Source organism: Budorcas taxicolor, chromosome 11 (assembly GCF_023091745.1).
Source record: "Budorcas taxicolor isolate Tak-1 chromosome 11, Takin1.1, whole genome shotgun sequence".
In the NCBI taxonomy this organism is placed as follows: Eukaryota; Metazoa; Chordata; class Mammalia; order Artiodactyla; family Bovidae; genus Budorcas; species Budorcas taxicolor.
Window position 1 is genome coordinate 63,292,802 of NC_068920.1, and position 20,916 is coordinate 63,313,717.

The 20,916-nt window shown below is 43.3% G+C and overlaps 1 protein-coding gene across 1 annotated transcript in view; it reads left to right on the forward strand.

Moving 5' to 3' along the window:
- Positions 1–20,916, forward strand: part of VWA3B (von Willebrand factor A domain containing 3B) — a 179,413-nt gene that overhangs the window by 44,498 nt on the left and 113,999 nt on the right. Inside the window, exons 7-8 of the mRNA XM_052649405.1 lie at positions 4,959–5,084; positions 16,180–16,358. Of these exons, the coding sequence (XP_052505365.1) occupies positions 4,959–5,084; positions 16,180–16,358 (305 nt within the window). The remainder of the gene's footprint in view (positions 1–4,958; positions 5,085–16,179; positions 16,359–20,916) is intronic.

Consider the following 20,916-nt stretch of genomic DNA (forward strand, 5'->3'; position numbering starts at 1 on the left):
GGCCCTGGACACAGTGCTGTGTGGTGAGCTGTGTTGTTAGCAGCTGCTTACTAAAAATAAAGCCTTGTGTTCATGAAGGATTGACTTAAATTAGCCTGGATTCAAGGTCTGGATACACTAATTCACCATCTCTGCCCGATGCTTCTCTGTGCTCTTTGGAATTGGAGGTTGACATGCCAGGCAGCCAGGAATTGCATATGGCGCCAGCCTGTCTAATGGCATGCAGCCTGAGAGTGGGTCCTGGCAGCAAAAGCACTGAGAGCTGGGTTGTGGCTGGTTCATTTCATGGGAATTAAGAAGGGGCAGAAGGCAGATGGCTGTTTCCTGGAGAGGCTGGGCGAAGCTTGATGATGGAATCAGGCCGGTGCCTTGATTGAAGGGTGGGGTTGGGTAAGTGCAGTGGTGGGCTATGAGCCCCCGACTGGGGGCACAGGGCAGCTGCAGGGGCCCTGGAGGGCTGGGAGGACAGCGCTCTGGCCGGGATCATGGTGGCAAACTATTAGAAGGGATGTACTGGGGGCCTTGACCCCTGGATTTACATGCCAGCTCAGGGAGTAGGGCCCTGTTCACTTGACATTGTCCACTCATCATGTATACTAAGTGCTCAATGAACAGTTGCCAAATGAATAATGGGGACTTCCTTGGTGTCCAGTAGTTAAGAGTCCACCTGCCAATGCAGGGGACACGGGTTCAATCCCTGGTCCAGGAGGATTCCATATGCCACGGAACAGCTAAGCCCATGTGCCACAGTTACTGAGCCTGTGCTCCGCAATCGGAGAAGCTACTGCAATGAGAAGCCCACACACTGCAACTAGAGAAAGCCTGCACGCAGCAACGAAGACCTAGCACAGTCAAAAACAATTTATTTAATTAATTAAATTTTAAAAGATTAATGAATTGGACTCTGATAACTGGACTTTATGCTGCAGGTGAGACAAGGAAGTTTAACAGGGAGATGGTGTTTGGTGGCAGGTACTCTGTGGGCTCTTCCCCTGATACGTCAAAACATACCTGACCCAGATCTCATTCATATGTTGAACTAGCCAGTCTGAAAAGTCTGTACCGGGTACAAATGACAAACAGCAGCTTGATGTGACCCCAGCTCCAACTGGTGTCAGCATTCTGGGAGCCTTCAAGTTGTTCCCACAAGGCCTAGGGGGATGTCAGGGGTTGGTGAGGGGGGAGAGTCCTTTGGGTTGGAGGATCTTTTAGGTCACCTTGGTGTCTCTAAGACACAGACCCTGTTGCTGTGCATGGCAGGTCTCTAGATGGCTTATACCTTGACGGTCGGGATCCACTGTGGTTTCATCTCCTCTGGTTTGACCTGGAGAATTTCAAACTCACAGAGCTTTCTGAATACTGAAATTTCTTGTGTCTCATCCCCCACACTCTTCTATTTTCAGTGGGGCTGTCTCCTTGGCTGCAGCTGTTTTGATTTTCCAGCTAAGTTCCTTAGAACTGACCCAGATAAAAATGATAGCCCTTTCTGACTGCCTATAGGATAACTTGAAATAAAAGCTCTACTTTCTGGGGACTTCCCTGGTGGTCCAGCGGGCTAAGACTCTGAGCTCCCAGTGCAGGGGTCCTGGGTTCATTGCTCCCTCATCAGGGAACTGGATCCCACATGCTGCAACTAAGACCCAGCACAGCCAAATAAATAAATATTTTTTTAAAGTCATAAAAAAAACCCCTCTACCTTCTAAGTTAAGCTTTTTATTGCCTGTGTTTTTTTCTTGTCTACCAGCTGGTTTTGTTTCATTCTGTTTGTTTTTAAAGCAAACCTAGTTAAATGGGTGCTGCTGCTGCTAAGTCGCTTCAGTCGTGTCCAACTCTGTGCGACCCTAGAGACGGCAGCTCACCAGGCTCCCCCGTCCCTGGGATTCTCCAGGCAAGAACACTGGAGTGGGTTGCCATTTCCTTCTCCAATGCATGAAAGTGAAAAGTGAAAGTGAAGTCTCTCGGTCGTGTCTGACTCTTAGCGACCCCATGGACTGCACCCCACCAGTCTGCTCCATCCATGGGACTTTCTAGGCAAGAGTACTGGAGTGGGTTGCCATATAATTCTGTTTGTTTATTTTATTTTTGGCTGCGCTGGGTCTTTGTTACTGCTCTGGCATTTTTCTAGCTGTGGTGAGTGGGGACTACTCTTTAGTTGCAGTGTCAGGCTTCTCATTTCAGTGGATCCTTGTTGCAGAGCACAGGGCTCTAGGGCTCCTGGGCTTCAGTAGTTGTGGCACATGGGCTCAGTGGCTGGGGCTCCCAGACTCTGGAGCACAGAGTAGTTCAGGTGCCCAGGCTTAGTGGCTCCCCAGCATGTGAAATCTTCCTGGATCAAGGATTGAATCGTGTCTTCCTCATTGGTGGGCGGATTCTTTATCACTGAGCCCCCAGGGAGGCCCTAGGTGGGTTGCTTTGAGTTGTTTTGTTTCCCTATCCCCAGTGTTGGAATGTGTAGCTGCCTAATTTTAAACCAGTGGAGTGATAGTTTAGTGACTCCTTGGTCAGGGGAGCACATCCCAGCTCACTGCTGCCCCTTAAACACACTTTCCTGTCCTTGGATCAGTGAGTGGCCACTGTATTTCCTTGGAAGCTTTTCCTTTGATACTGAAGGAGTGGTCCACTTCTTGACATATCATTGACAAGCCTGGGGAAAATGGAAAGCCTTGACTCATTTGAGACTTTTAATGAGAGAAGTCTGCTACTTAACACGTCTAGGCTGAAGCAAGCAGCTGGAAGTCAGTTTTGCTGTCACAGGGTCAGAAAGTCCTGTGGGCTCCAGGTTTGCAGTTGGCAGCAGCCTGCGATATTTTTGGAGTTCCCAGCGTGGAGCTGGGCACTCATCACATTTCACTCCTGGGGCTGTTGATGGCTGCAGAGCACTGGTGGCTATCCATCTCTGTCAGGGATTGTCACTTGCTTCTTAATGAATACGGCTATTAATACTGTCTCACTCACTCAGTCTTTCAGGAGGGCAAAGCTCTGGTGTCCCTCAACTTCACCATGCCCTTCTGGACTACATTTTAAGAGTCAGGAACGTTGACTCTGGTCTGCCCTGGTCTGTCCCGGTGGTTTAAGGTCAGTCCTTTGAGGGTGGATAAATCTCCTGCATCATCTCCTAGACCTGATGGTGGTCCCTCATTCTCTGTGACTGTGGGATCTCGGGCATCTGTGGACTGTTAAATGGGATGCCATCGGCATCTGCTGGGGGAGGGGCTGCAGGGGCCTCTATAAACCAGTCACCCCTTTTCCAGAACAACCAGTCAGGGTGCTGAGTTGGTACAGTCACACCAACTTGGATTTGATACCCTGCTCTACCACTTTTGACCTTGGTATGAGCTTGGACAACTAGCTCTGCCTCCATTTACACAGCTGAGAAACAGAAACAGGAGTAGAATTTGCCTGCAGAGCTGTGGTGAAGAGAGATGAGAAAATGTTTATTTTATTTTATTGAGAAAATGTTTAGAAAGCCCTAAGCACAAGGCCAGGCACATAGCAGGTACTCTGAAAAGGTATTTATCATTAGAGAATTGGGACTCAGCTTACTTAAGTAAAAGCATCAGTGTTCTCTGAGCCAACTGCATACAGTCTGTGAAATAGATTTGTTGTGTACTTTTTTGGGGGGGCGGGGGTAAACTTTTTTGAAATGGAATCTTTAAAGCTAGAGAATACATCTGCTAAATTCTTATCTACACAACCTTTCAGAAGCACCCCAAAGCAGAGACTCCCCTGTAGCCCCCATGATGCCTTAAATGGTGCCAGGTGGTGGCTGGGCCCACAGATGCCACTGAAAATGGGTGAGTGACATCTGCTAAGTGTGGTTGCCTGTTGGAGTTGCCACTGACCTCGTATCCACAGCGGACAAGGTGGAGAGAACTGTAGGTAGAGAGAACTATAGCTGTAAGAAAGGCCCACAAGCTCTTTTTTTAAAGATTTTTTTTAAAAATGTGGACCATTTTTAAAGTTTTTATTGAATTTGTTACAATATTGCCTCTGTTTTACATTTTGGTGTTTTGATTCCAAGGCCTGTGGGATCTTAACTCCCCAAAATTGAACCCACACCCACTGCATTGGACGGTGAGCTCTAAACCACTGGACCACTGGGCAAGTCCCACCCACCTGCTCTTTGTCGCATCTTGCAAAACTATAGGATGATATCACCACCAGCATATTGATATTGATGCTGTCAATATGCCACCCTAGGTTCCCTCGTGTTGCACTTTTATAGTCACACCCATCTCCCTCCTGCTCCTACACCGTCCTTAACCTCTCAAACTACTCACATGTTAGAGCCAGGATCTTAGTGGAGGCAGACCTTCTATCCCAGCCTTGGACCTCTTACCCATGGGATGAACTTTGATTGACTGAATGATTGATTGCTACAATGATATAAATATCTATATTTGATTTAGCCATATTATTAAAAAAAAAAAAAGACACACAGCCAGACCAAAACCTTAACTGAGACAGCGGAGTTCCAGAAAATGAGGCCAAAGAATTGTTGGCACATTAGGGAAAAATACCAAGTTGTGAAGGTGGTTTCAGAGGAGCAAAAAGTCTCAGCTTGGTCAAGAAAGGTGAGGGGTATTACTTTCATAGACCGTTGAGTTTGCCTGCCCCACAGTGATAACTCTGGCTTTCATTGGATGCTTTTTGAATATTTTTACTCTTTATTTTATTTGAGTGTTATTAATAAACTAATCTTAAAATATACTGGCTGCTACAAATATTTCCTTTGTGAGGACTTATTGCATCCTAAAGTCTGCATTTATGATTTCTTGAGATGACAGCATTTTCTTAGGGATTTCACTTCTGAATCTCAGAAAGAATTAGTGGGAAAAAATGGAATTTGATGTTCAGAAATATTATAGAAACTTGGCCAGGGTGTGCCAGGCCTGCTCAGACCATCAGAGGTTCTGGAGCCTCCGGCAGTCACTTGCTCACATGTGTTTCCCTTTCAGGAGCAGGGGTCAGAGAAGATGTGTTTCTCATCTGGAGGGAGATGGAGGAAGCTGGCAGCACATTGGCCCAGATGCGGAGGCTGGTGGCCGAGACTCCCAAGACCAGTGTGGCCACAACAGACCATGGTGGGTGCTGTTGACAGGCACGAGTGTGAACAAGTCAATACTGAGTTGTAACTGCTACCGATCGGGGATTGGGACTGTTCCCATGTTCCTTACAAGGAGAGCTCCTTAGTCCAGCTGGCAGGAGCTCCTGAGGGACTCTCCAGAGCTCTGTTGTGTGTGTGTCTGTGTATGCATGCACGTGTGTGTGTCTTTTGGTTGTCAAAGCAAAACCAGAGATGGACAGTCAAATGGTTAGAAAAAACAAGGTTCTATTCAGGGACTATTGCAAGAAGGGAAAAGAGACCTCAGTATGGAAGTGGAATCGGTTATTAATAAACATGAACAAGTGGGGATTTGCACCCAAGGAGCAGGGTGGAGGGCTGCTGGATGGAAAATTACTGAGAAGAAACATCAGAGATCAAAGGGGGTTTCTGGCTAAACCTATCTGACAGGATTCTTGCTGAAAGTAGGTTGAGGTGATCAGACATCACCTGGGGATAGTTGGGTATGAGGAATCTTTCTCAGATGTGGAGAGGGAGGGATCCTGGATAAACTATCTTAGCAGGATTTTTGCTAAAATTGGGTGATGCAAAGACAAACATAGAAGTCCATGGGGTCAAGAGCCAGCTGAAAAGAGGATTCAGAGGAGCCTGAGTTTAGAGTGAGAAATATGGTTGTAAATACCAGTTCTATCATTAGATTAACCTGACTCTCTTTGAGCCTTTGGTTGTTCGTCTGTGAAATAATTATAATACTGGTCTTGAGAGATTCTTGTAAAAATTAAGATAAATAATGCATGCTTTGCACCAAGGAGGTTCTTGGTAACTGTTAGCTCAATCTTTTCTCTTTCACAATTAGGGCAATGAGTATACTGATTCTCATCCCTGAGTTCTTGAGTTAGTAAGGGATTTTCCTCTGTAGTCACTAGTTTCATTTAGGGCACAGCTATTAATGATAGTAGTTAGTACATACCTTAAATGTTAGGCACTGTTCTGAGTTCTTCATAGGTATTAGCTCATTTCATTGTTGCTACAATCTTATGAGATAGATGCTGCTATTCTCTCCATTTAAGGCTAAATAACTTGCCCAAGGCCACGCTAGAACTAATGAAGCCAGGATTCAAAACCGAGTTCCTCATTAAGAATACTGATGTCTGGCTCCAAGCACAGACATTCTGATTTAATCCATAAAGGATGAAGTCTGGACACTGGGAGATTTTTTTTTCTCTCTCAGTCTGGACATTGGGAGTTTTGAGAACTCCTCAGACAATGATAATGTGCAAAAAATCTGGGAACCTCTGCCATGCTGTATTGCTCCTGGTGCCCTGCCTGTGTTACAGAGGCATCTGTGAGGGAAGAGAGCAAGGAGGCCAGGCTGGCTAGGGGAGAAATGGGAAGAGGACATGAGTTAGAGGGAGGAAGGGGTGAAAGGCAGAAGTGAGCTTGTCCAGAATGACTTGGTAAAATCCTGGCAACACTGACTTTTCCCCATGAGTGGGTGTCCTGACTTGGGTCTGGGGTGGCAGCAGCGGCAGTTGCTTTACAAGGACCAGCTGTTTGGGCTTTCCAAGAAGGGACCCAATCAGGCTAGTCCGGAGGGACTGCTCACTTTAGGGACACCTCTCCCTCCCCCAAAGGTTATCTTAGAGTCAAATACTCAGAGAGTCCTCTGGCATCCAGAGAGAAGAATGAAAATGAAGCAGGGCACCTGGGATACTCCAACATCCATGCCAGGCAAAGAGAGTGGTGATCCTGCTACTAAGGTGTTTGTTTTGGGGAGCACGATGGACTGAATTGTGTCTCCCTCAAATTCAAATGTTGAAGCTGTAACCCCAATGTGTCTGTATTTGGAGATAGGGCGTTCAAGGAGGAAATTAAAGGTAAATGAGATCGTAAGGGTGAGGCCCCAATCTAAGAGAACTGGTGTCCTAATAAGAAGAGGAAGAGACACAAGAGACCTCTCTCACTTCACACATCACATAAAGGAAAAGCTACATGAAGACACAGCCAGAAGATCGCCATCCACAAGCCAGGAAGAGATGCTTCACCAGAAACCAAACCTGTAGGTACCTTGATCTTGGACTTCCAGCCTCCAGAAATGTGAGAAAATAAATTTCTATTTTAGTCACCTAGTCTGAAGCATTTTTTGGCATCTTGAGCAAACTAATACAGGGAATAGTTAAACTTGGGGTACTGTTGAGGGTAACAAGGTTTTTAGATATTGTTTTTAAAGGAAACAGAAGGGTTGTTGGCCTCTGTAATTTTTAGAGGGATAGATTGTCATCCCTTTGTTTCAGTCTAATACACATGAACACATACCCAGAATTAAAACCAAAATGACTTCAAGCATAAATTTTCAAGATGCTTTTAGTGTCCCATTTCTATTTAAAAAGGAAAATTTGGATACACAAATTTCCACTTTTGGATTCCCATAGAAGCTTTTGTAACCTTGCTTTGGCTTCAGAGACTGGCTGCTCCTGTTGCCATCCACAGCCCAGTGTTATTGAGGCAAATGCTGTGTCAGCCAAGACCTTGTGTCTGCTTTGTGTGGAGGTAGTGGCCTTTCCCATGTTTAGCTGCCAGGGCCTGTGGGTCAGAGGAGATAGGGTAGTCATCTGGAGAGGGGAAGGGTCAGAATGGAGGAGATCAGATGGACTGTCATTACAAGTGGAACCTTCATGTGTATTAAACAAAGTCTCCCTTCCTGAACATGGCAGCCCCTCACCTGCCCCCCCAGGCTAGGTGCACTGGTTCAGGGCCCAACTGGCACCTATAATCATAGGATCAGAAGGGCAGTTTCTGGCACGGATGACTCATCAGCCTGATGTCTGGAATGAGAAGATGGTGAGGCCACACACACTCTGGCTGTTGGTAATTTTGACCTCTTTTTAATTACCAAGAGTGGTACATGAGAATTCCCTAAGGGAAACAAAAAACTGACCAAAACACACAAAGCATTGGTTTTTAAAGACACTGGATACTAAGCATCAAAGGCCAGAGATCCCTGAGAGATACAGGAAAATCCAAGGAAAACTCTGATTGTCTCAGCTTAAAGGAGATCCAACCAATCCATTTTGAAGGAGATCAGCTCTGGGATTTCTTTGGAGGGAATGATGCTAAACCTGAAGCTCCAGTACTTTGGCCACCTCATGCGAAGAGTTGACTCATTGGAAAAGACTCTGATGCTGGGAAGGATTGGGGGCAGGAGGAGAAGGGGACGACAGAGGATGAGATGGCTGGATGGCATCACTGACTCGATGGACGTGAGTCTGAGTGAACTCTGGGAGTTGGTAATGGACAGGGAGGCCTAGTGTGCTACAATTCATGGGGTCGCAAAGAGTCAGACACGACTGAGCGACTGAACTGAACTGAACTGAATGCTTTGCCATGGTGTAAGAAGAAGGAGCACAGCAAACTTCAAAGTTTGGGAGGTAGAGCTAAGGATCCAAGAGATCAAGATATCTAGATTTCATAAGACAAAGTAATAGAGAGGACTCTCGAAATCTGCCAAGAGTCCCTCTTGTGATTTCTGCTTATCCTAATCATTCTGTGAGGAAATTACCCAAGGCTGGGAAAGATCCACTGGAAAGAATTAGAAAGAAAGGGTTTAGAGCTCATGAAGAGTGAAGAAGAATGCCTGTTTTCACCAGCCCATTTGGGAAAATTTATGTCATAGAGCACTGGGTAGACTGCTTGGGAAGGTCTTACCTCAGTCATGGGGAATGACTAGCCTTAAAGAGCTCTGAGCCCTCCTGAGGAAGCATCAAAGCAAGACATGAAAGGAGAGAATTCTTTATATATAACATAACTGCATCTCAGAACAAAGCTCAAGAAGATTTATAAGAATATAAAAGCATCCAGTATCCAACTAGGTAAAACTCACAATGACTGGCATCTGATCAAAGATTACCAGGCATGAAAAGAAGGCTGTGCCCCTTGCTAATCAATCAACATTGACACAGATGTTAGAATTGACAGAAGAAGACAGTAATTATAACTGTATTCCTATATTCAAAAAGTTAAGTAGAGGCATGGAAGTGTTTTTTAAAAAAATAGATGCTGAACTTTTACAGATGAAAACTTTTAGGCAAGAAAATATCTTAGGTGAAAACATGCTGAACAAAATCAATGGCAGATTAGACACTGCAGGAAAGAAGATGGGTGATCTTGAAGACATAACAAGAGAAACTATTCAAAATGAGACACACAGAGAAAACTAACGAGAATAAATAACAAAAACAAAGAACAAACAGAAGAGCATCAGTGAATATAGGTGGAATTCCTGAGGAGAGGGGAGGAGGCAGAACAGAAAAATATTTGGAGAAATAAAGATTGAAAATTTTCCAAACTTGATGAAAGTTATAACTTAGAGATCCAAGGAATTCGGGGAATGTCAAGTACAAGAAAATGAGGGAAACTGTACCAAAGAACATCACAATCAAATTGCTCAAAACCACTGATAAGGAGAAAATCTTGGGACTTCCCTGGTGGTCCAGTGGTTAAGATTTCATCTCCCAGTGCAGGGAACACAGGTTCCATCCATGGTAAGATCCTACCTACCTCTTGGCCAAAAATCAGAACATAGAACAGAGCATGTATTGCAAAAAAATTCAATAAAGACTTTAAAAATGGTCCACAAAAAACAAAAGAGAAAATTTTAAAAGCAACCAGAGGAAAAAAAGACATTTTCTGTAGAAAGGAACAGAGATAAGCACAATAGTAGATTTCTCACTGCAAGTGAAAAGACAGTGGAGTAACATCTTATTTTTTTCATTCAATACCCTAAACTGTCAATCTAGAATTCTGTGTTTTGTAAAGATATTTTTTCAAAAACAAAGGCAAAATAAAGGTATTTTTTATCTTTACCTACAGCAGAAAAGAATTATCAGTGCATCTGCACCGTGAAGAAATCCTTCAGGCAGGAGGAGAATGATGCTTTTATGTGGGAAGAAATGAATGGAAATATGGTTCTACCTAAAGGAATAAAAGGCTGGAAATAACTGTAGATAAATACATGATGTTTTGCTATTTAGATATCTTCAGAAAGCAATTTCTGTTTAAGCAAAAGTAGTAATAGTGTGCTGTGAGGTCTGTGTGTGCATGCTGTGTCACTTCAGTCATGTCCAAGTCTACAACGCTATGGACAGTAGCCTGCCAGGCTTCTCTGTCCATGGGATTCTCTGGGCAAGAATGAATACTGGAATGGGTTGCCATTCCCTTCTCCAGGGGATCTTCCCTACCCAGGGATCAAACCCGTGTCTCTTATGCCTCCTGCATTGGCAGGTGGGTTCTTTACCACTAGTACCACTAGGAAGCATCTGTGAGGTCTATATGATATATATAAAAGTTAAGTGTTTGACAATAGTAGCATAAAAGACAGGAGGGGAATCACAGCATTATTCATAAGTTCCAAAGATGAACAACCCAAATGTCCACCAATAGATGATGGGATAAACAAAATGTGGTCTGTATGTGCAATGGAATATTATTCAGCTTTAAGAAGGAAACTCTGACACATGCTACAGCATGGATAAACCTTGAAAACATTATGCTAAGTGAAATAAGCAGACACAAAAAATGATTACCATGGGCTGGGGGAGTAGGGAATGGAGAGAGTCATTTAATAGGTACAGAGTTCCTTTCTGGGATACTGAAAAGTTTTGGGGTTGGATAGTGATCCAATAATGTGAATGTGCTTAATGCCACTGAATTGTTCATCTTAAAATGGTTAAAATGATAAATTTCACATTATGTATATTTTACCACAATTATTAAAAAAAAAAAAAAACCCACTGCATTGCCAAAAAGAAATTCAGAAGGGGAGAAAAGGAAATATGCTATTGTAAGGTTCTTTAAAAAAAAATTTTTTTTTTTTTTAATTTATTTTAGTGTCAGGTCCTAGTTGTGATGTGAGGGGTTTTTCTCTCTAGTTGTGGCTCATGGGCCTAGTTCCCCCAAGGCACGTGGGATCTTAGTTCCCTGCCCAAGGATCATATCTGTGTCCTCTGTAGTGCAAGGTGGATTCTTAACCACTGGACCACCAGGGAAGTCTCTGTTATACAGTTCTTACAGCATATGGGGGGTAGTATAATATCCATTGAAATTATCCATCCAAATATCCATTGGGCTTCCCTGGTGGCTCAGACGGTAAAAATTCTGGCTGAAATGCAGGAGACCTGGGTTCTATCCCTGGACTGGGAGGATCCCTTGGAGGAGGGAATGGCTACCCACTCTAGTATTCTTGCCTGAAGGGGACAGAGGAACCTGGCTGGCTACAGTCCATACGGTCGCAAAGAGTTGGACATGACTGAGCGACTAACACACACACATGTTGAAGATGTATACTCTAAATAAGGGCTTCCCTGATAGCTCAGTTGGTAAAGAATCCACCTGCAATGCAGGAGACCCCAGTTCAATTCCTGGGTTGGCAACATCCCCTGGAGAAGGGATAGCTACCCACTCCAGTATTCTTGGGCTTCCCTTATGGCTCAGCTGGTAGAGAATCTGCCTGCAATGCAGGAGACCTGAGTTTGATCCCTGGGTTGGGAAGATCCCCTGGAGAAGGGAAAGGCTACCCACTCCAGTATTCTGGCCTGGAGAAATCCAGGTCTTTTGGCCTGGAGGGTCGCAAAGAGGTGGAGGCGACTTTCAGTTTCACTTTTCACTCTAAATAAAGTACCCATTAAATAACAAAACAAGCCAACAAACAAGATAACTTGGAATTGAAAATACTCAATCCAAAAGCTGTCTTGGGACTTCCCTGGTGTGGATGAGAATCTGCCTGCCAATGCAGGGGACACAGGTTCGATCCTTGGTCTGGGAAGATTCCACATTCTGTGGGCAACCAAGTCCTTGCACCACAACTGCTGAGCTCATGTGACACAACTGTGGAAGCCCACACGTCCTAGAGTCTGTGCTCTACAACAAGGGAAGCCACCACAACGAGAAGCCTGTGCACCATAATGAAGAGTAGCCCCTGCTCCCCACAACTCAAGAAAGCCTGCACACAGCAACAAAGACCCAATGCAACAAAACAAATAAATAAACAAATAATTAATAATTCTTTTAAAATGCTATCTGGAAAAAAGAACAAAGGACAGATGGCACCAATAGACAACAAATAACAAAGTGATTGACATAAACCTAAGCATACATATGTCAAAACTTAATGTGTATAGTTTATTGTTATCAATGATGAATATACCTTAACACAGCTGTTCATAAATAAAGTAAAAGAGGAGATGTGGAGGACTTCCCTGGAGGTCCAGTGGTTAAAACTTAGAGCTTCCAATGCAGGGGGGCGTGGGTTCAATCCCACATGCTGTGTGGTGTGGCAAAAAAATAAAAAATAAAAATTTTTTAAGAATATGCATCATTCCTGAGGTGCTGAACTGTTTCGAGACTTGTTGGCACATCTGAGCATTCTATGTGTGTGTATGCCAGTTATGGCAATCGAACAAGATTATGACTTTTCTCACAAAATGTTCAAGACTTCAGCTCAAAAAATTTCAGGAAGTCCTTATTTGGAATAACCTTCACAGCCATTTTAAGACTCACTAGAGATGATTAGTTTAATCATGTTGTGTAGTCATGCCAAGATTGGACTCTGAATGCTTGGTTCAAAATACCAAACTCACTGTCAAAGGATGAGGAAAAGCTGAAAGGTTCAGTCAGGCTCTGTGGACAGGCTAAATAGGACAGGGAGGCCAGGTAAGTTAATCTTGTGACATATATGTGATCTAGCATGTGATTCTCCTGCCCATGGATGAGGGAGAATCTTTAAGAGATCAGTCATGGGGAGTGGTAAAGCCGTGTAATCAGGATGTGCTGTGAGGTCACATTTCCATCATAAATGAAGGTATTATACTCAGCTCCATAGGTGAGAATTTATGTAGCATTTTTAATTAAGATAACCACAGGGGAATGGGAAGGACCTCTTAGTAAGTGACTCTAATGAACAGATGACTCCCTCTCCTCTCCCTTCCCTGGGATATCAGGCTCAGGTGTTGGTTGTGTAATTAGCACTGAAAGTGAAAAGATTTCCCCCTTTCTCTCCTTTCTTCAGCTTTGGAGTTTTTTGCCTGCTTGACTGCCCCTTCTTTCTTTGATAAGGTTCAAGTTATTGGAGGTCTTCCTCCCAGCCTCCACTTAGAGGGTAATTGGGAGCCTGAATCATGCCCCCAGGCTGACTGCAGTGCCTGGTCCTGGGTGGAACTACCAGTCAAAACTTAGTCTCTGACTCTATAAAATCCCTTCTTAGAATTGGATTGATGTGTTTTTAGGAAGTTCTTTTCTGATCAACTTGAATTTATCATTGATAAAGGACTCTTGTCTTTTTAAAGAAGACAACCCAAAACAGAGCAGAGCCTGTGATAGGGTGTATGTTGCTATGGAAATAACTGAATGAAGTTTATTTCCTACTGAACCTATTGATCATAAAGGAGGGAGGAGAATAAAGTAGGAGTAAAGAGACAATGTCTTAGACTGTAATCAACAATAACTGAAGAAAAACACTCAGAGGGTTTCTCCAGCCCAGCATTTCTAGAAAAAATCACTTTCATTCACTTCATGGCATATAGATGGGGAATCAATGGAAACAGTCAAAGACTATTTTCTTGGGCTCCAAAATCACCGAGGACAGTGACTGCAGCCATGAAATTAAAAGATGCTTGCTTCTTGGAAGAAAAGCTACAACAAAGCTAGACAAAACATAAAAAAATCAGAGACATTACTCTGGCGACAAAGGTTTGTATAGTCAAAGTATGGTTTTTCCAGGAGTGATGTATGGATGTGAGAGCTGAACCATAAAGAAGGCTGAGCGACAAAGAATTGATGCTTTTGACCTGTGGTGTTGGAGAAGATTCTTGAGAGTCCCTTGGACTGCAAGGAGATCCAACCAGTCCATGCTAAAGGAAAGCAGTTCTGAATATTCATTGGAAGGACTGATACTGAAGCTGAAACGTGAATACTTTGGTCACCTGATGTGAAGAGCCAACTCATTGGAAAAGACCCTGATGCTGGGAAAAATTGAAGGCAGGAGAAGGGGATGACAAAGGATGAGATGGTTGGATGGCATCATTGACTCAATGGACATTAGTTTGAGCAAGCTCCAGGAGATGGTGAAGGACAGGGAAGCCTGGCGTACTGCAGTCCATGGGTTGCAAAGAGTTGGACATGACTGAGTGACTGAACAACAACAAAAGGATTTCTCCAAGGAACTTGACCCTGCTCACCGAAATGGCTCCAGTCCCCTTAGGCTATTTCCCTGTGATGCAGGAGAACCTCAGGATTTTCCCAAAGCTCTGGGAAAATTCTGATTTCAGCCCCCTGTTGGGGTGAAAAGACACTTTATGAACCATATAGAAACCAACTATTGGCACTGGGGATGGTGCCCAAAGGGGCTTTTGATGCCAGATTGGATTAAAGTTCAAAATCAAGCTTCTTTGAGAAGTTCCAGCCCCAGTAGGTTTCAGAGTTAATTTTCTAAAAGTTGTTCTATTAGAATTTGAGGACAAGTATAGCATGAATGGACAGAGCCTTCATGTATTATTGAAAAATAATTGACTCTCAAGTGTTTTATTTCTTCATATATTATTCTAATTATATATCTCCTTAGATATAGTAGCAGATAACTATGGGTAATATTTTTATTTCCCCAACATTGAATGCTACTTTTTAATTAAAAGTATAATTTAAGTCTGGTAGAAGCATAAATGATGGGATGACCAAATCTCAATTTAGAAAGCTCTCTTCCTCTTACCCTAGTGCTTGGCTAATCACCTAGGGAACTCTGAAAATCTCAGTGTCCAGATCAGTTAAAACAGAATCTAATGCATGGTGTGTGGGGGGAGGGGGGCAGGCATCAATGTCTTTTAAGATTCTCAGAGGATTCCAGTGTGCAGAGTTGAGAACGGCTGATCCAAGTGAGTAAACTGTAGGGCTAGTGGACCTAATACGTGGTAGTGCCTGTTTTAAAAACCACCTCTGCCTAGCACCTTCTCCCAGTCCTCCCTAGGTCCCACTAGGGGTAAAAGCTCAGGGTCCTCTCTGCCTTCCATCCAAGGGCATGTAGAGAAATGTTATCAACCCACTCTGGAATAAGAAAGCCCTCATTTGTAGCATCCACTGATTTTCACATTTTGTAAATACTTCTGGCTTGGTCAGTTTCATCATGTGCCACCACTGAGCGTGGAGTTTGGAAGAAAGGGATACAGTTAGCTCTTGGGCCAGCTTAAGACACCCATGCCTCCTCTGTGCCCACCCTCAGATACCCCACTCTCCCTTCGGTGGTAGTAGGGTTTCTGAGCACATTGTAAGTACTTTGCTGTTTGTATGAGTAACTGGCTACCCGGGTGTTCTGCTCAGGAAGCATAACATCTCCTCCCATTTACAGAGTATAGGTAAGCTTTGGAAAACAGCAAGGGAATGTGCCCAAGGCTAAGGATATTCGGGCAATTGACCTTCTTGCTAGACTTGATCCTATGAGCCTAAGGTGAGTCATAGACACAGCTTCAGGCACCTGAGCTGACAGGAGGTTCCTGAGCCTGTAGAGTTGAGAGCCAGGCTCTGAATCAGGGATAAATCCACCATGTTAACAGGGGAGCTCCTGCCCCTCCTTCTCCTCCTTCTTCATTACAGCACACTTTCACGTAACTTTTCATACTGAATAACCTCAACCTGCTTAGAAAGGCCAGGCAGATAGGCCGGTGAAGAATTCTATTGAAGCTCAGAGAGTTTAAGTGGGGTGACGCACCCAAGTTTGAGCAACTTTCCCAAGCTAGTAAGTAATGGAGCCAGGACTTGAACCCAGAGCTTCTGACCCCAAGTCTAATGCTCTGCTGATACCTTGCCTTGTCTGTCAGCCACCTCCCCCCATGCATGGGTCCAGGCAACTTAGGTAATAGAGGAAGTGAAATGAAAAGTAGCAGATTCCTGCCTTCCAGTCTTTTGAACTAGTTCTCTGCTAGTCCTGCTTTTGGAAAGTGTGCCTCCTGCAACAAATGTGAGCTAACAAGGAATATGTTTCAGCTTGGGAAAAATACTAAGTTGAGGATGACTTATTAAAGTCTTGTGTAATAAAAATGGCTGATGAACTGTGATTCCACAACTGCAATTAGGAGCACATGAGTCAAATCCAGAGGACACCTGGGACTCAGAGAAGTGGCTTCAGAAATATGGTTTGAAAGCCCAGAAGCTATCGTTTTACGATGTCATTGCTGACTGCTCCTTCCGCCACGCTGATGGAGTTGTTGATATAAAATCCAAACCAGGGAATGAGTCAGTGCAGACCAGTGCGGTAAGTGAACCGAACCCCTAGGTTGGGGCTGCCCTGAGTGGGGACCAGGGCTGGACCCAGGGCAAGACCAAGGTTGACTGTCTGTGAAGAATACTCCTGTTCTCTGCCTTATACTTCTCTGAATGATACTTGTGGGAGTGGAGATCAAGTCTGAGAATGGCTTCTAGATATAAGTGAATTAGATAATAATTATATGTAAACCAGGAGTTGTAGAAATCTAGGCATTGTGTCAAAAAACAAACCCTTTGTTTCCCCGTATTGAATGGAAGAGAGAAACTGCTGGTGAATGTTCCCCAAAGCAGGCATCTCTATGGCCCTCTTGTATTGTCACCATCTTGAAGATACATTATTCAAGTGACTTATTGTTGTTCAATCACTAAGTTGTGTCCGACTCTTTGAGACCCCGTGGACTGTAGCATGCCAGGCTCCTCTGTCCTCCACTGTCTCCTGGAGATTGCTCAAATTCATGTCCATTGAGTCAGTGATATCTCTGCTTTTTAATACACTGTCTAGGTTTGTCATAGCTTTCCTTCCAAGGAGCAGCATGTGGCTTCAGTCACTGTCTGCAGTGATTTTGGACAGCAAGAAAGTAAAATCTGTCACTGCTTCCAATTTTTCCTCTTCTGTTTGCCATGGATTGATGCAACTGGATGCCATGATCTTAGTTTTTTGAATTCTGAGTTTCAAGCCATCTTTTTCACTCTCTTTCACCCTCATCAAGAGGCTTTTTAGTTACTCTTTGCTTTCTGCCATTAGAATGATTCATCTGATGTCTGAGGTTGTTGATATTTCTCCCAGCAGTCTTGATTCCAGCCTGTGATTCATCCAGCCCAGCATTTCACATGGTGTACTCTGCATGGAAGTTAAATAAGCAGGGTGACGATATACAGCCTTGACATACTTCTTTTGCAATCTTGAACCAGTCAGTTGTTCTATGTGTGGTTCCAGCTGTTGCTTTTTGATCCTCATACAGGTTTCTCAGGAAGTATGTAAGGTGGTATTGTATTCCCATCTCTTTTCCACCGTTTGTTGTGATCCACACAGTCAAAGGCTTTAGTGTAGTCAATGAAGCAGAAGTACATGTTTTACTGGAATTCTCTTGCTTTCTCCATGCTCCAGCGAATGTTGGCAAGTGACTACCAGCCAGCATTTAGTGGATTTTCAATAAATATGAAATTATTTTCGCTAAGGGGTTATAGCATGGGAAGGGTCTATACTGTAAATTTCTGAAAGCTGCAGTTCCATTGTGACAATGGTTCTGAAAGGAATATAGCTTTTCCAGGTGCCCAACTCTGGCTGGTAGTGGAAGGATAATGATCTGCAGTAGTGGCGCCTAACCTTTATTTTATTTTTTAAGCTTTTTATTTTATATTGGAATATAACTGATGAACAATGTTGTGATCATTTCAGGTGAAGAGCAAAGTGACTCAGCCTTGCATATACATGTATCCATTCTCCTCCAGACTCCCCTCCCATCCAGACTGCCATATAGTATTGAGCAGAGCTCCCTGTGGTATACAGGAAGTCCTTGTTGGCTATCCATTTCAAATACAGCAGTGTGTACATGATGATCCCAAATTCCCTAACTATCCCTTCTCTCCATTCTTCCCCTCACCACCATCCTTAAGCATAAGTTCTGTTCTCAAAGTCCCTGAGTCTGTTTCTATTTTGTAAATACATTCATTTGTATCATTTATTTGTAGATTCCACATATTAAATGATGTCATATGATATTTATCTTTTTCTATCTCATTTCACTCAGTATGACAGTTTCTAGGTTTATCCATGTTGCTGCGAATGGTATTATTTCATTCTTTTTAATGGCTAAGTAATATTCCATTGTATATGTATAAGTGGCTTCTAGCCCTTAGCATGCATGAGTCACTGGGTTTGAGGCCAGGCCCAAGAATCTGCCTTTATAATAATCGCCAGGTGATACTGAAGCTGCCAGTCCATGGATCACACTTTGAGAAATACTAGTGTGTAGAACAGGACCAAGAAGGCTATCCAATGTTTAGAATTATGGAAAGACTAAAAAGGTCTCCATATGAAACAGAAACATCAGGATAAAATGATTATTGTAAATTTGTAAAACTGATGGAAATCTCTTTTAGAAGGTGGTTAAAATCCAGGTCCACATTGAATGAATGAAAGTCGTGTCTGACTCTTTGCAACCCCATGGACTGTATAGTCCAAGGAATTCTCCAGGCCATAACACTGGAGTGGGTAGCCTTTCCCTTCTCCAGGGGATCTTCCCAACCCAGGGATCAAACCCAGGTCTCCCACATTGCAGGCGAATTCTTTACCAGCTGAGCCACAAGGGAAGCCCAAGAATACTGGAGTGGGTGGCCTATCCCTTCTCCAGAGGATCTTCCCGACCCAGGAAGACACTGAAATGAGAGCTAAAATGTAAGCCACAGAGCAGCCGTGCCAGTCACGGCAGCCTAGCAGAGACTCCTAGGAAAGGAAATGTCATGTCCCTTTGTGTATCCTCTGAGACTATGATTCAGTGTCAGGATCATCACTGCAGTGTCTCTCAGTCCTACTGAGGCGAAACTCCAGTCCCTTTCACACTCCTTCTTAGGCCCCTGGATTCCACATTTCCTCCCAAGGAAGCACTATTTTTCTTTTGGGCCACGTTAGCCACGTGATGTTGTGTTTTTGCCTTCTTACTGCTGTGTGTTTAGAATGAACTGCAAGAGGAAAATACTAAAATTGAATTATAAAAAATACAGGATTGATGCAAGACTTGTTTCCTGACTTACATGTTGGGATCCAGAGTAATTGCTACATTGCAGGGAAATCTCATTTGTGGGTTTCCTCCCCCAGCACAGTTTTCTGATTCTGTAGACATTATTCAGTAACATTATTAGTTCAGGAAATCATACTTCATCACATTTTCATCTTTAAAATAATTAGGCCCTGAATATTGAAAAATGTGGATTCCTGTCAATTTGAATATAGCTTACTGCAAGCTCCCTACAGTGTGGAATACATAGGTCTTCTCTAATTCTGAATTTCTCCTTTTCTTTCTGGACAAATTTAAGTGAAATTTTACAAGGATGGTTTGAAGAATTTGGCTTTATAAATCGGGAATTTTGCCTCAAATTTCTGATGCTAGCAAGTTCTAATATAGTAAAAGTTGAGAATAGCTTTTACAGTATAGCTATAAAATACAGTATAGCTGTAAAATGCAATATAACTATCCTTTGTCACCAATACTGATGGGAAAGGGACAATTTTGCTTTTAGTAGTATTTGGGGCTACATATCTAAAACTGGATTTATACCTAAAACTGAGACTGATTATTTAGAGTTACCCTAGACTGCCACTGGGCAGAACCCCATAAACTTTTAACTATAAAAACTGCTTTGTAGGTAGAGAACCAGGAAATCAAGACACTGAGAAATAAATGACTAAAAAGGCCTTGCTATGAAGCATTTCTAAGATGATGAGCAGGTGAGGGGAGAAAACAAAAGTACTTTTCTAATAGGGAATTTCAGGCAAAGTCTAACAACTCAATATTTTGGGGCGCCCATGAAGTCACATTGCATTCATGGCTACTTATGCTGCTTGAGCACAAAGCCAGCCCTGATGTTCAGAAACTCAGTCTAGTCTCATCATTTATTCCTCTAACAAATATTTATTGAGCCTTCACTATGCACCAGGCAATGTGGTAGGGTGGAAAGTACACCCAGTTTGAATGAGAAGACCTGAGTGTAAATGCTCCTTCTGTTGTTGTTCAGTTGCTAAGTCATATCCAGCTCTTTGCAACCCCGTGGACTGCAGCATGCCAGGCTTCCTTGTCCTTCACTGTCTCCCAGAGTTGGCTCAGATTTATGTCTATTGAGTTGATGATGCAATCTAACCATCTCATCCTCTGCCAACCTCTTCTTTTGTCTTCAGTCTTTCCCAGCATCAGCGTCTTTTCCAATGAGTCTGCTTTTCACATCAGGTAGCCAAAGTACTGGAACTTCAACTTTAGCCTCAGGCCTTCCAGTGCTTTCCTTTAGGATTGACTGCTTTGATCTCCTTGCTGTCCAAGGGACTCTCAAGAGTCTTCTCCAGCACCACAATTTGAGGGCATCAATTCTTCAACAGTCAGCCTTCTTTATGGTCCAACTCTCACATCCATACATGACTGCTGGGAAAACCAAGGCTTTGACTCTGTGGACCTTTGTTGGCAAAGTGATGTCTTTGCTTTTTAATATGCTGTCTATGTTGGTCATAGATTTTCTTCCAAGGAGTCTTTTATTTTTTTAATATAAATTTATTTATTTTAATTGGAGGCTAATTACTTTACAATATTGTATTGGTTTTGCCATACATTGACATGAATCTGCCATGGGTGTACTTGTGTTCCCCATCCTGAACCCCCCTCCCAGGAGTCTTTTAATTTCATGGCTGCAGTCACTATCTGCAGTAATTTTGGAGTCCAAGAAAAGAAGGTCTGTCACTATTTCCACTGTTTCCCCATCTATTTGCCTTCAAGTGATGGGACCGGATGCCATGATCTTAGTTTTTTGAATGTTGAGTTTTAAACCAGCTTCTTCACTCT